Source organism: Poecilia reticulata, chromosome 9 (genome assembly GCF_904066995.2).
Source record: "Poecilia reticulata chromosome 9, P_reticulata-male-v2, whole genome shotgun sequence".
NCBI lineage: Eukaryota > Metazoa > Chordata > Actinopteri > Cyprinodontiformes > Poeciliidae > Poecilia > Poecilia reticulata.
This window is the reverse complement of record NC_088838.1, coordinates 20,249,359-20,265,171: the sequence shown is the minus strand read 5'-3', so window position 1 is coordinate 20,265,171 and position 15,813 is coordinate 20,249,359. Positions and strand designations below refer to the sequence as shown.

The 15,813-nt window shown below is 36.4% G+C and overlaps 1 protein-coding gene across 1 annotated transcript; it reads left to right on the top strand.

Annotated features, from left to right (window-relative positions):
• Positions 1 to 383: 383 nt before the first annotated feature.
• On the top strand, positions 384 to 14,141 carry slc1a3a (solute carrier family 1 member 3a). Its single transcript, XM_008418484.3, has 10 exons — positions 384 to 583; positions 982 to 1,314; positions 1,877 to 2,014; positions 8,785 to 8,989; positions 9,326 to 9,368; positions 10,373 to 10,641; positions 10,742 to 10,975; positions 11,072 to 11,266; positions 11,789 to 11,923; positions 12,176 to 14,141. Exons 2-10 carry the CDS (start codon positions 1,131 to 1,133, stop codon positions 12,381 to 12,383), a joined length of 1,611 nt encoding a protein of 536 aa, XP_008416706.1. The 5' UTR covers positions 384 to 583; positions 982 to 1,130; the 3' UTR covers positions 12,384 to 14,141.
• The last annotated feature ends 1,672 nt before the right edge of the window (positions 14,142 to 15,813 follow it).

Genomic DNA, 15,813 nt, shown 5'->3' with positions numbered 1-15,813 from the left:
GGTTATAACAGTCATGGTTCAACTTTCACAACACACTGCTAATCAACCCCATTTTGTTTGATAGGGTCTGTTTTACTATGTTGACTCATTCTCTGCAGGAACCCCTGGTCAGGCTGAACTTATGAAGCATGAAAAAAACCACTGTTTCAAAGGACAGCTGAGAGGGACAGAAGAACACAAGAAGGTCCTTTTTTCTTTTTGCTTTTTGAAAAGCTCATTATTCCTCAAGTTTGCCTCTGCCTGAAAAGCACCCCTCCTCTACCTTATTTCACTTTTTTAGCTGCCTACCCCCCGCCCTCCATTTCCCCTCAAGCTCACTCTGTGCGACTCAGTGACTACCACTTTTCTGCGAGGGCACCGCCTCCATTTTCTCACTGGCTCTTTCGTTCCCTCATCCCTGACGCTGAGCCCTCCTTTCCTTTCCCCACCCCTATCTTTCTTCACTGAATATCTCTTCATTGCTGGCTGCACAGTCTGCTCATAGCCAAAGGACCCCTCTCACACTGATCCAAGCTTTAAACCTGACCTTTTCCCTGGAAAACTCAGACATTGCTCCAGAGGACCTTATTGCTCAAACCTAAAGGTATTGAAAAAAGCCTCTGTGTCCATATTTTATCATCTACTGTATAACTCAGAAGCAGAGTTTCTATTTTTGAATTGATCTGCCTGTCTAAGCAGAACTGTACACGTGTGTGCAGAAAAGGAAGTTTGCAAATTCTTTACAGCTGCCAGTAGAATGCTGGTGTTTAACTCAGAATGCAGTTTTGTCTTGACTTGGATGTTAGAAATCCTGTGTATAAAAGATGTTTTATCTGTCTTAGTGTTAATATTGTTTCTATCAGACAAAACAGCAGTCGGAAATATTGTAATTTAACACAGATAACTTGTTTTTGTGCTTGCCCCGTGTTTCATCTAACAAAACTTCTTGTCTGTGTCACATTATGACATTTTTATTGATATTTACGTCATTCTTTTGAGCAGGTAATCCTGCTCCAAATCCTTTAACCAAAGGAGAGGTGTGACACTCAGGAGCAACAGGACTTGAACCTGGTCATCAGCGCATCTGTAGTGTTTCCATCACTGCGAAGGCCTGCTTGTGAACAGCAGCTCTGCGGATTCCAGCCACAAATATGACTCAAAGCAATGGAGAGAATCCACAGAGGAGCCGCAGTGGTCTTCACCAAATCCGAGCCGGGATCCAGTCCAGGTCGCTGCTCGCCAAGAAGAGAGTGGAGAACATCAAGAAGGACGAAGTGAAGGGGTTCTTCATGAAAAATGCTTTTGTCATTCTAACCATCACTGCTGTTATCACAGGTAAGGAATAAATTGTCTAAGGATTGCTTTTCTCTTGGACCACTGAATGGTTTATATTCTGGGCTCTCTGAGCAATTTAGTTAATTACAAGCGAGACCTCATCATTCCTCGTAAAAATTCCCCAAATCAGCCCAATAATTGATCGGTTCCTTGTCACCAGCAGCCCTGCAGCATAATGGACCAAAGACCTAACACAGTCAGCGCTGATGGATTTAACAGACTAGTCTTTCCATGACCCCATGCCTGACCTTTGAATTCTCTCTACTGACCCCTGACTTCTGCCCAGGAGGAGGTGAAGCTGACCCGACTAAATCAAGGGACGTCTGTAGCTAGAAATACACCAAGTCAGATTGTTAAATTTAGGATGTGATGTTTGTCAGATTTCACAATCTGTCAGCTGGAACTGTCAATATATTTGTGGTGGAGTGTACAATAGACATAAAAAAGACATAAAAATAGACACGTGACTTGTTCTGGTTGAAGACTGTTGCTCGACTCTTTCTGGTACTGTGTAGATTATCATAATTTACCACTTTTTCCTCCACATCTGATCTCCCTGCAGGTATAATCCTGGGATTTTCTCTGCGTCCATACAAACTGTCTTACCGTGAAGTGAAGTACTTCTCCTTTCCTGGAGAGCTGCTGATGAGAATGCTCCAGATGCTGGTGCTGCCATTGCTGGTCTCGAGTCTTATCACAGGTATTATATAAGAGCTTTGTGTAACAACAAGCTGGATCAGAAAGAGGACGTGTATTCATTTGACAAGAAAAATACTAATTGGAAGTGTTGCTGGATGCTTGTTCTATCTTGACTTGTTTGTATTAGTAAAAGAGTTTCAGTGTGAAAAAAGTACAAGTTCATAAAAAGAAAAGATTGGAGGTACGCTATGGGGTAGATGACAAAATATTTAAAATGCCTTCTTTTTACATAGCATATCATCAACAGTGACACTAGAACAATGTTAACCAGCTTGGGGGCCATCCGGGCCATTGTCTGATGAGGCACACATTCCTGTTCTGTGTTTCTTTAACAAGCTGACTGAACAATCCACCCTCCTGAAATCACTAAATACATCTCATTTCATGGGATAATAAAATCAGAAAACCACCGTTAGAAATTAAATAAATAAGCAATTTATTTTACATAAATACAAAAAATGGAAAAAGAAAAAGAGACAGATATTGAATGGTGTATTAACAATTTTTTCATGTGCTGCACTCATTTGATCCTATATTCTTTTTTTACCAGCATCTCAATATTAATGTAGTAAAACTGATCACCCTCAAAGCTTGTTTATTGTGAAAAGCATTGTCCTTGACTGCACCTGGTTTAAATACTCAGCAACACACATCCACAGATCTACTCCCACGGTTCTTCGTTTAACCTTTTTATCTCACAACTTAAAGACAACGCAACATGCTCCTCCGTCGCCTCGTATTAACAGTATTGTATTTCTCTCATCCAACGTTCTCTGTGTCTCCTCTGCATGACTCCACAGCTTACTTCACATTTTGTCGTTAGAAAATCCTCCCCCTTTGTCTTCTAACACTGTTTCTGTCAACAACTCCTTTTACATTTCGTTCTTTGACTTTTGAGCTTTGTCTTTGGATGAAGCCCTTCTGTTGTGAAACACCACAGATGCCTGCTTGTTTATTATTCTGCGGCTCCACCGATCTATAAGTACATTACAAGCGGCAAAGTGAGCCAGCTATTTTGTGAGCCAACATGCTTTGTTGCCATCAAGGTGGATGAGCTCAGAAGCGACATTCAAACATGTTGACTTGCAGTTCTGTTCTGAATCACATGTTTGACCTAATAATGGCTTTGATTCGGATGCAACGACACCAGTTATTCTATTGTGTTTAATGTACGTTACCCAGGTGCTGTTCTGAGCCCTTCCCAGTCGGATCAGTATTTCTGAACAGCAAAAACAGAAGGCGTCCTGGTGAGATTTCTATGGATCATGGCCTGTTTGTTTTGAAGGAGAAATTGTATTCACTTGTATAATCACCTGGCCAACAGTGCCAGGATGCAGCCAGTGGTTAGTTTTACGTAACCCTGACTGACAAATACTGCAGGAGTAAATGTTCGGCTTTTGCGGTGACTGACAGGGAGAGAGCCCGGTGTTCAGTGGGGATGACACAGACACATCTTATAATAGTCGGCTTTGTGCTACAGCAGAGCATAACATCAGCATCCTGATTTGTTCACAACACATGATCTCAGCCACAGCGTGTAGAAATCACAGAAGTACGTCGTTCAGTTTCCAAGTTGTTTGTCTCTGTTTCCAGAAAAGTATACATTATCAGCAGTTACATTACTACAGCAGTTTCTTTTGTCTTCAAGTGCTGTTTTCCTTTTTCCGTCAAGGCTAATTAGGAGTAATTATTACAGAATGATGTCTTCATTATTATGATTTTAAGGTAGTAATTATTCCAGTTTTGAGCAATGTTTAAAGAGTTAATAAATGTTTTATATTCATATTACTGAATGGATTGCATCATAGGAGGAATATGATGTACCCTGAATAGTATTTAGAAAAAAATACTATTTGACAAACCTACAAATACTGTAGGTTTGTCAAAACCTACAGTATTTGTTTTACTAAACCAACAAAAATCTAATTATAGTAAAAAAAAATGTTGTTTGAAATGAAGAAAAAAAAAGATTATAATAATAAGTTACATTTTAAAATTATTTGTCATCCAGAACCACAATTGTATTTAAAGGTGCAGTGCTATCTAAAATCCACTCTTTTTGAGCTTTACAGCATGTTATAATGCTATAGCATGATGTAACATTCCTGGAGTGTTACCTTAATTCTTTCATGCATGTTTGAGAAAGCCTTAAATCTCCTGTCAATTCAGCTGTGTAAAATGGGTAGACCTTTGAGGCACAGCTCCTCCTCAGGGCTGCAATTTCCAAGCGGTTCTCCCTCGTGACTCCCCTACTCAGCTCCTTCAGACTAGCCAACTGCAATTAACTGCGCATCAGCTGAGTTCATAATACAAGCTAGCACTGGTTTAAAAAAAAAAAAAAATATATATATATATATATATATATATATATATATATATATATATATATATATATATATATATATATATAGTTAAATGTTTAATAGAGGAGGAGCAGGAGTTTTTAAAGAGATAGCAGCCCAATTTCAAAGCATTAAATTACAAAATCTAATTTCTTCTAGCTCACATTTATATATATATATATATATATATATATATATATATATATATATATATATATATATATATATATATATTTTATATATATATATATTTTTTTTATAACTACTAAAGTCAACATACCTACTTGATTGTGCTTTAAAATTTTACTATATGCCTGAAAAATACATATTACTTTCTCTTTAACATCAGGATCTTAAAATGTTTTCTTTAGCATAATAAGAGTTTGTATATAGTTGGTTTAATCTTTAGAAAATTGTGTATCCACTCCCATGTCCATGAGTAGGTTGTGTTTAAATCTTTTTTTAGAATAATCATTTCTACAAGTAAGTCAAAATGATGTTTTACATAAAATCCTGTTAATGTTTATATTCAATAATATTTATAATGCTAGAGCTGTCTTTAACACTCTGATGAAAAATCATGCAGCTCATGATTATCAAATATGAGGAGACGCCATTTAAAAATAACCAATAAACTAAAATAAAGACTCATTACAGTAAAAGTTAGTAATGTAAAAGACAAAAGAACTAAAGTATTAAAACTGTTATTTTTAAGTCTATAAACATGTTAATAAAATGATGAATCTTCACCAACTTTAGATATTTCTGATGTCACAAATATAAATTAGTAAAGAGTCACTAGTAAGTCTAGTCACTTTTTATCAAGGATATCAATTTAATTTAGTAATTTAGTAATTTAATATTGTTTATATTAAAATGAAGCTTTTTGATTTAATTACTGTTTAGTTTTTTTCACATTTTTACTGAAAATTATGAATCTGCAAGCCCTGTGTTTTGATCGGAACAATAATCTCATATACTTTAGCTTCATCCCCCCCCCCATCCTAAATTAACCAGGCAGCTTTAATCCCACTCTGTTGAAATAACAGCAGCATTTTTTATATATTGAGCAAGACTTTGTGAATAATCTATTTCTGCAATTTCTACAATGACATGTCCAAAGGACATGATTCTGAGTAGTGCTTCTATGTGAAAAGAGTTGTCTCACGTGAAAATGTCTTGCTTCTGAGCTGATTCGATCTACAAGTGAAGCTGAGTTGTGAGCCTAAAAACATTCGAGCAGACCTCAGAGGGGCCCTATGCGGTGTTTTGAGCTGAATATAGTGGGGCCCCAGAAGGTAAGAAATGAGGGAAGGTAAAGAGGGTTGAGCTGTAAGGCGGATGAGGGGAAGAACAACAGATAGAGACTTATGAGAAAGAGGCTTATGTGGTCTGCTCATTAAATGAGAAACAGAACCTCGAAGAAGCTTTGTTTGCTAATACATCTTTATTTCTTCTCATTTCAGTCGACTCCATCACACTTGATTCAGTACAACCTGAAAACTAAATGCTTTACAGAATAATGGGAGACCACCAGAGAGTTTTTATATTGCAGAAATAAAAAGAAAAATAAAAGGCCTGAAGAGAAGAAAATACAGTATTACAATTTGAAATTCAATTTTAAAATTCAGAAAACAACAAAACACATTCTAGTGTTCTACTGTATAAAGTTTCCAAAATGTTAATGTTTGTAGTTGTAACTTGACAAAATGTGAGGAAGTTAGAGGCACTGCACATGCTGTGTTTCACACTGACTCACAGAGCCCAGCTGATGAGCATTCCCCCAAACTACACAGAAAGTCATTCAGCTTGCGCTCCTTCAATCTTGTTCCTTTCAATCTTTTGAAAAGATTGAATTGGGGAGGCTGCATCTGTTGTTGCCTGGACAACAGTCTGGTGATCATTGTGAGTACGTGCAGGGTGGACTAAGTCAACAAGTTTTCCCAGGGTCGTCAGACAGGGAACGGGAAGAAAGCGAATGCGGAATGAAAGAGAACTAGAAAAAAGAGAGGAGGGATAAAAGATTTGGGGAGAGACAAGAGGAGAGCAGACTGGGGTGCAAAAAGGCACCCTGAAAGAAGAGATTGTGATGGAGGTGTGGAAAAGAAAGGAGATAAAAAAAACTGGGGATGAGTGAATGAAGGAGGAGAAGGAGAAGATCAGAAAGAGACGGACGAAAGCCTGAGTCCTAATCTGATGAGGTGATAGGAACAAACAGGTCCAATTCTGGGGCAGCATGTCCATCCAAACACATTTGTACTCTTTCTAATGATACTGTTTGATACTTCTAATTGGTTTTCTAATCATTTTCACTCTACTGAGTCATTCCTAAACTCCAAAGTTCTTGAGGCAAGCAGTAAAGTTGTGATCTTCAACCAACACTGACCTTCTGAGGAATCCACAGACGTCTCAGCAAACATCTGTAGAATCAAAGAGCTACAAAGGAGTGCATAAATCTCTCAAATAGACAAAGCCTGCTTAGAAAACTCAGAAGAAAGATAATGGTTGAATTGAACCATTTTAAAGCAGCCTGTCTCCTAATTCAGGTTATTTTTTGTGGCCTTTTTTTCCATCTTTGTCCCTACAGATGGTTTATTGTGAGAACCATTAGCTCTCGGTCTGCTTCAGGTTTTTGTAATTTAGTAGCAAAGCTTGTTCTTAAATTGAAAAACTTTGCCAGACACAACAAAGAGTTGCGCTGAAAGGGATTAAAGAGACATCACTTGTACATACAGTTACACCTTTCCCTGTATCATTTTCTCTGAGGGACAAACAATGCCCTGGATTTAGCCAAGAAATCAGCAACTAACATCTCTGCACACTGTGTTCACAACAAACTGATGACACACAGAGAGAGACATGTCGGACTTTGCAGATGCAGAAGCAGAGGTTGTGTACTACTTTTTCTCCAATTTGTGGACAAAATGACAATTCAAGATCCATATTTTGGATATTTTACCTCTGCAGCTGTTGGCGAATTTGCTAAATAAAAGCAGATTTTTCTAGTTTTCCCCAAAGGGATTTAGCAGCAGGTGTTGTTTTTCCAGCATTAAAGGTCGCAGTCAGATTGTGTTTCTTGTGGCTCTTTGTTGTGGGAGTCAGAGATGATAATCCAGTTGGGTGTATTCCCCCTGTAATCACCAAACCTTTTCCCAGGCTATCTGGACACACAAAGGTACTGAAATTAGCGGCACATCAATGCTATTCTGATTGCGATGGGCAGGTGTAACTAATAATCACAATCGAATTATTACCATCTTTCATAAGCCAAACACCCCTGGTAAGTTCCAGTCTTTTGTGCTAAAGAATAAAAATATAACAGAGATTATGATAAATGATTTTAAAATGTCTTCAACATTTATTCTGATGTAAATGCTGTATAAGTCAACAAATCTTTTTGATGAAAAATAAGTTTAAAAACCCCCTGAAATAACCTATTTCTGCAGCTAGTGTTTGCAACCTTAAACAATTGTCAATGCATGTTTCTATTTAATTTTACTATGAATCAAATGTCCTTTAGCTTAAGACATAATTTCGAAAAGATCAGCAGGATCTCATAAAGGTATCAGATAGGTGAAGAATACAAAAAAGTTCAGGATGTATAGATGGAGGTTACGTTTTGGTTTTGATTTTGATTCATACGTATGTTTGGCACAAAATCAACAATGAAAAGTCCCCATGCTTTGGAAATGTGGTGGTATTACCATCAAAATCTTGGGTTGTTTTTCTTGAGAGAGAACTGGGGTTTTGTCAGGGTAAATCAAATTATGAACACCTTGAAAGTATTCTGTTTTAAGGCAAAACTTTCTGCTATCTGTGTAAGATTGAAAAAGAAGTGGGAGTTCACTTGTAGCAGCACAGTGAATTTAAGCAAATACCAAAGCAACAAAAAGATGAGAAGAAAATGTAAGTTTTGGAATGGCCTTGTCTAAGTACAAAACTAAATCTTGCAAAAACAAAATATGTGAAATACTTGCAGGGCCTGTAGACAAAGTATATCTTTGCAATCTGAGACTTTTGCAAGATGCAGTGGAAAATATTGTAAAGTCAAAATGTGACAGATAAGCTGATAGACTCCTACCACAAAAAGTGAGACTCAAAAGGGTTCTTTTGGTAATATATTAGTATCAGGGTGTGCACACTTAAGCAAGCAAGCTATCGGAATCAGCTTTTTTTGTTTTTAGCCAAGATATTATTCACAAACATAAATTTCGCACTTGCACAGTACACAGACACAATTGCAGCTTTTTGTCATTGTTTATATGTTCAAATATTTTCCGCTACATGGCATATAAAGGTGGAAAAAAAATACGCTGCTGAATAAACACACTCCTACAGCGGCAGAAATATTACATTTTTGTGCAATACATAAAATAAAATAAATAAACTAAATTTTTCTTTTCTTTTTTAATGATTTTGTCCTCTTTAGGTATCGCCTCTCTGGATAGACGGGCTTCTGGTAGGATGGGCGTGAGGGCAGTGATCTACTACACCACCACAACTGTGATTGCTGTGTTCATCGGTATAGTCATGGTGCTTATTATTCACCCTGGAAAGGGATCCAAGGACGAGTTCACCAAGCAGCAACAGATAGAGCAGGTCAGCCCTGCTGATGCCTTTCTGGATCTTATCAGGTATTCAAAACAGTGCTTCCTAAACAAACCAAAAGAGTTTCACCAAAACTCAGACAGCAAAACCCACATGTGTTGTAAGTGATCATTTTGTCTTGTAAATAGACTAAGGATATAGAGATATCTTTTATCCATTCAGGACTGGATAGATCATTCAGGACCTACTCTCACTTTGGAGTTTCCACACTGTTGCTTTTTAGATGTAGAAACTTTTCAGAAACACAAATTGTTCAAAAGCACTTACCTATTTCGAAAGAAGAACTTGTTTATCATAGAAAAGTAGGTGCTGCAGGTTCACTCTTTAAAATATTTACTTTTTATTGTTTATTTTTTCTCCAGAAATATGTTTCCTCCAAACCTTGTGGAAGCTTGCACCAAACAGGTATATTTTCTTTTTCCGATCTCTCTAATTAAATATCCTAGAAGTGAAATGAAATTACGTCATCCTAATGTAGGCCACTCAAAGAGACTTTACACTGGTATTTACTGACCAGTGTAGCTGAACCAGTTGGTGTTTCTCTAGAAACGTATCTCTAGTTGAAGATTTGGTTTCATGTTCCTTCTGAAGTATCCAACATCACAAATGTCCTTCTTACGGAAAGCTCAGGTGAACATTTTTACTTTGTAAGTGCCACATAATACAAACTTGGCATTATTATAATTAAAATTTATCACATAACAAGATGTCAGAGAACAGCCATTAAATCTTCTCTGAATGGTGGAGATTTCTTTTTGACAAAAAAATGTGTATTCTTTCCTTAGGTTTTGCCCACATGCTTTCTTTCAGTATCACATTGTATTATTAAAACATGCCAGTATAACAAACTTTTCCAAAGCCAGAGAAAATTTAAGTTACGGTAAAGTTATTTTGCAGGATGTGGTTTGAGTTTGTTTCCATGAAATCGAGCTCTTTAAATTTTGAAGTCGGGAAGAAATTAAAAGAAAAATCCCATCAAAACAGTTCTCAGAAAACAATAATATCAATAGTAATTGCATTATTTGATTATCCAAAAGCTGTTGAGATCCTTGCAAGTTTCCACTTTCATTTCCTTTTTTATACACGCATGTAATCGAGGAAGCACTCTGAGAGATATGGACAACAAAATGGGAAAATAGCAGGATGAATGGATGAATGGATGTGCTGTTGGGCAGGCAGACAGTTATGTAAAATACTGAATCACATTAATCCTAAAAGACACCCAAATAGCAATTTAATTTTGAAATAAACAAGAAACTTTAAATCCAATCAGCCCTGACTCAATGCACCCATTGACTGGACATGCAAATAAACAATAGAAAACTCATTTGGGACGCAAATGATTCTGTGTGTGCACTGTGGCGCTCACAGAATTAATTAATTCACATTTGTTTTTCTTTAAACTTCAGTTCAAGACGCATTATGCCAAGAGAGTGATCCATGTAACTGTTACGGTGAACGACACAATATTCCTCCAAAATGGCAGCCAGCAAATAGCCCAAGAGGAGATGATTCCAGTGCCAGGATCAGTGAATGGGATTAACGCCCTGGGCTTGGTGGTGTTCTCCTTGTGCTTTGGTCTGATCATTGGGAACATGAGGGAACAAGGACAACCCCTCAGAGACTTCTTTGACTGCCTCAATGAGGCCATCATGAGGCTGGTCGCCATCATAATGTGGTATGTACTAGAAATGTGAGCTAGAAAGACGGATTATCAAAAAGAAATGACATGTAATGAAATGTTTCAATCCTTCTTTTGTAAAACTCGCTATCCTCAGGTATGCCCCTGTTGGTATTTTGTTCCTCATTGCTGGTAAAATTGTGGAGATGGATGACATTTCAGCCATGGGCGGCCAGCTGGGAATGTATACAGTAACCGTCATTAGTGGCCTGCTCATCCACGCCATCATAGTCCTCCCAACGCTCTACTTCATTATCACCAGAAAGAATCCCTTTCTATTCATTGCTGGGCTGCTGCAAGCACTTGTTACTGCCCTTGGAACATCTTCTAGGTTTGTGATTCGACTGACATAGACAAGGAGATGTCTTCATGAACATTTTTACTGTGTCTTATGACTTTTCCTATTACCCCCTCTGTTCTCACACAGCTCTGCCACATTACCCATCACTTTTAAATGCCTGGAGGAAAACAACAAGGTAGATAAGCGCGTGACCCGTTTTGTTCTCCCTGTCGGAGCCACCATAAATATGGATGGAACAGCTTTATACGAGGCCCTGGCAGCCATCTTTATTGCACAGGTCAATGATTATGACCTTAACTTTGGACAGATTCTCACCATCAGGTATTGCAAAATTTTGCTGCTCATAACAATATTAGTTCAAAAATACGAAACAAAAAAAAAGCAAGACTCAATTAAAAAATCTTTTATCCCGAACTAAATGTACTAAGCTAAATCTGCTAAATCTGTGGCTCTTTGATTGATTAACTGTGCTACAACAACATCTAAAAAGTGTGACATTTGCGTTCTGTCCTTCTGAGTCAACACTTTGTACAATCCTCTTTCACTGCAGTTATAGCTGCTGCCCTGTTTGGTGTGTTTTCTACTGTTTCTGCACAACCTTTGGGGTTTTGCATATATTTATTCATCAAAAGAGAGATTTAATATCATCCATCATTCTCTATCTTATCCCACTGAATATATTGACTTTTCTGGCTGTGGCTGATAAACTGTGGAAAGGCTTAATGGACATGAGTTCCTTTGCTTTAGCACAATCAGAAAGAAATGCCACAGCAACCAAAATTAGAAGGTTACTGGAAAAAAAAGAGATAAATAATATTTTGGGGTCTATCATTTTCTCCTCAGTATCACAGCCACGGCAGCCAGCATCGGTGCAGCTGGAATACCTCAGGCAGGCCTGGTTACCATGATCATAGTGCTAACATCTGTAGGTCTTCCCACAGACGACATCTCACTGATCATTGCTGTTGACTGGTTCCTGTAAGTATCTAGGAGAATGGGCTTTAGCCACTCCCTTTGAATGGCGAATTAACAACAAGTTGCAGATTTTGTTCAAAATGTACTAAAGCTTTACATCGCAATTGCTCTGTTTGCCTATTGATTGAATTTTGAATATACCCTGCAGTTTTGGCATTATTTGTAGGGACGCTATGTTTTATGTTCTTTTGTTGGTTCATCTTGAAATCCTGTTTTTGCACTCTTGACTGTTTTCATGTTCTTTCTGTTTCTCAGTGATCGATTGCGCACCACCACCAACGTCCTTGGTGACTCCATCGGAGCTGGCATCGTAGAACATTTGTCTCGCCACGAGTTGAGAGTCAATGACCTAGAGTTGGGCAACCAGATGGTTGACCAGCCAGAGAAAAAGCCATACCATCTAATTTCCCCAGAGAACGAATATGAGAATGAGAAGCCCACTCCAGATGACACTAAAATGTAGTGGCAAGATTTCTACCCTTTCTCTGATAAGACCTCTTGAATTCCCTCAAGAAAGGGTTTTTTTTTGTTTTGTTTTTTTTTAATGCAATTATATGTCCTGCCTGAACATATTTCAGGCCAAATAAGCTCCACTAATGTGTGACGCTCCTCTTTACTCCCTGGAGACTGGAAACAATCTATGGTCATGTTGGCTGTTCTGATGGATACACTGTAAAAAAAAAAAAAAAAAGTCTCTAATTTATGGTAAAATACTGGCAACTAAACTTTAACCACCGTTGCTGGTATTTTACCATAAATTAGAGACTTTTTTTTTACAGTGTAGGACAAAGATCCATCCTGAGATACATAACTAATGTAGCCTGGCTGCTATTAGCTCTCTGTGGTCTTCATTCCATATTTTCTACTTCGCTAGATGTAATGACCAACATCATTCACTAGAGGGAGGTATTTCTGTTATTTTAAACACTTAAACGCAGCTCATCAGAGTACATAGTAATGACTGCTTTGAGATTGAGGCTTTTTGTTGTTGAGTAACTGCTGATTTATGTGAAACCTTAACATATAGTTATACTACTCTAGGTAAACTAATGAAATATGTCAAATATCATTCAAATAGAATGGTTTACCAAACTCTTTGTTGCAAATGGGGTTTTTTCAAACCCCTGCACAAGCACAAGTGGCTTTAACTGCTTTGTACATAATTTAGATTTATTAGGGTATGGTATGTTCTACAATTAGGAATATATTGTTTTGGGTCTCAACTGACCAAAGCAGTAAGTGTAGCTGTAGTAGTAATAGAAACTATATATATTTTTTGTACACATAACCGGAATAAGATATTGTCAAATATCCTATGAGTGTGTTTTTGTTATACAGCTTCCTCAACCAGTGGTTATAGTCAAGTAGTACAATTAAACAGCCTTTAATATTCAAGGTCAATTTACCTGACTTTGCTTAGGATGTGATGGATTAACCCAAGAGGTAAAGCCATTCATTTTTAACCAAAACTAAAACTGGGAAAAAAAGCATAATTTTAATCTAATTTTACTCAAACATGTAAACAATCCAAAGACTACAGTGATGTTTTGTAGAAAACATCTTTAAGCTTTTATTTCTCGCATACAAGAACATGAAATTTTGGGGCATTTAAAAGATGAAAACTGTTTTTATATGTGATAATATGATGCAACATAAATACATGAAAGTTTCACCAGATTTGGATAGTTTTAAATAGCAAACAGATGACAGAATATAAAAGATTTTATTCTGTGTTGCATCGACTTTTTGTTTCTCAGCAAAAGCTGATACTGATTTTGTCGGATTTAACTATGCTCCCTGTTAAACACATTCATTTTCAACTGCATTTTTAATTTGTCTGGCTTGCTGTTTCTTTATCAACTTATTGAATATATGGATTTGCATTTTCATAGTAGATATTTTGTATAGAAGATTATTTCAGAAATAGTGTATTTTTATGAAGACCTGTAGATAAATATGTAAAAGAATTTTGGATTCAAATTGCAATGTATGTGTTTCCTGAGGACTGTATGTAACTACATTCTTCTTTAGCTTTACGACCAATCTGTAATTACACATTTATGGGAATTGAAAGGTTAATTTGTTTACAGTTGCTGGTGACTCATTTGGTACAAATGCTTCTTCTCATGCATTCACATGCAAACATATTTGATTAAATAGCTGTAGTTTTGATTTGCATGAAATATTTTTATTAAAAAAATAAATGAGCCAATCATTTGGAGGTATGTTCATTATTTCCTGATGACAAGGAAGAAAAATCTATTACAAAACTGAATTAGATTTTATCTATTTTAGCTGGGATTGCAGTAGTGACAACTTGAAGCAAGTCAAGTTGGACGTTTTTATTTCTACTACAAATCGTACCCAACAGGTGCAGCTTTAACTAGATGTTGCTCAAGTCTTCTGTAAAGAAATAAAGAAAATTGCCATAAAAAAACTAAACCTTAGAAACTGGTGGCCAGAGAGCATAAAGTGTAGTACCTGTTTTTAATCTACTCAAATAAGATTTTGCCTAATCCAAGAATTAGATTAATATCAAACTATTATAAGTTTTCAGGGAACAAAGGAATTTCCCAAAATGCATTTGAGAAACTACTTGTAAGCCATAACTGGATATGTCTTTCAATGCTCTACCTTATATTACAGATTCAAAACAACTTTAGTTTTTAGTTTCCCACAAACAGAATCTTGTTTTTGAACTTAGATTGCAGCTTCCATTCATTTTCTACATGCAAAATAAATTCTTGGTATTTCTATTATATAGTGTAAATAAATATTTATAGATAATTATACAAAATGTTCTTAGAACCCACAACTGTGTAGTTTTGTATTATGTGTATTTTCAAATTTGAACACCTGAGTATCTTTTCAAGTGCTTTGCATCTGCACTTCTTCAAAAATACATTGATGTGTTTGGGTACTAAAGACACTTTTTTTTGCATAATCTAAAATCTTTTGACTGTTTCATCACTTTTTGTAAATCCTTTCTGATAATTTACTGGCCTCCTATTTCCCTGCAACTAAAAGTCACTATTTTGGGTTGAGATCTGGTAACTGTGGAGGTCATATAGTGAACTCATCATAATGTATAAGAAACCAGCATGTCGCCATCAGAAGATACGTAAACAAAGATCATAAAGAGAGTAATGTGGCCAGCAACAATATTCAATTAGGCTTAAACTTTTTTTCGGGTGCCAAAGTGTTCCAAGAAAATATCCCCCACACCTTTCAACTACCTCTAGCAGCATAAATCATTGGTCTGATAAACCAGAGATGTCTGCTGTGATAAAGGGGATACTATGCATCTACACAAATTGTGTGCGCAAATGACTTGCACTTGTGAAAATGTTAATGTTCTAGGTTATAAATATATTAAAACATTACAAAAGATTCTTCAAAACTGACCTAGTTTTTAAATTAAATTGAATATCAAGTTGTTTTGAGCTGTTGATTTTGTAGATTTTTTGTACGTTTAATAAAATATACAATAATTAATATGACTTCTTTTTGCTGAACTGTAAGTATAAATAATACCTGATTGACTTGAGTATAAAAACTCTTAATTTGGGGAAATGATCTCAAATGGGGTAGAATTTATCTAATTTTGTTGCACAAGTATATTTCAAAAATTGGTCGCAATTTGCATCATTTATTAAAAACTTATTTTACGTGTAAAACTTCCGTAATTTTAAATTTGAAATAATAATTAAAACCCAACCAAATTAAATTAATATAAACTGTTTCATTAATTTCGCTTGTCAAATTCAAACGTGTACTTTATTTTATTAGTGTCAATAGATACATTGAGTCAGGGAAGACAAACTTGTCCTGCAGGGCCTCCTAGCGGATGCTGTATGTAAAGCTACATGGCATTTTGTTTGGCGCCGATGGAG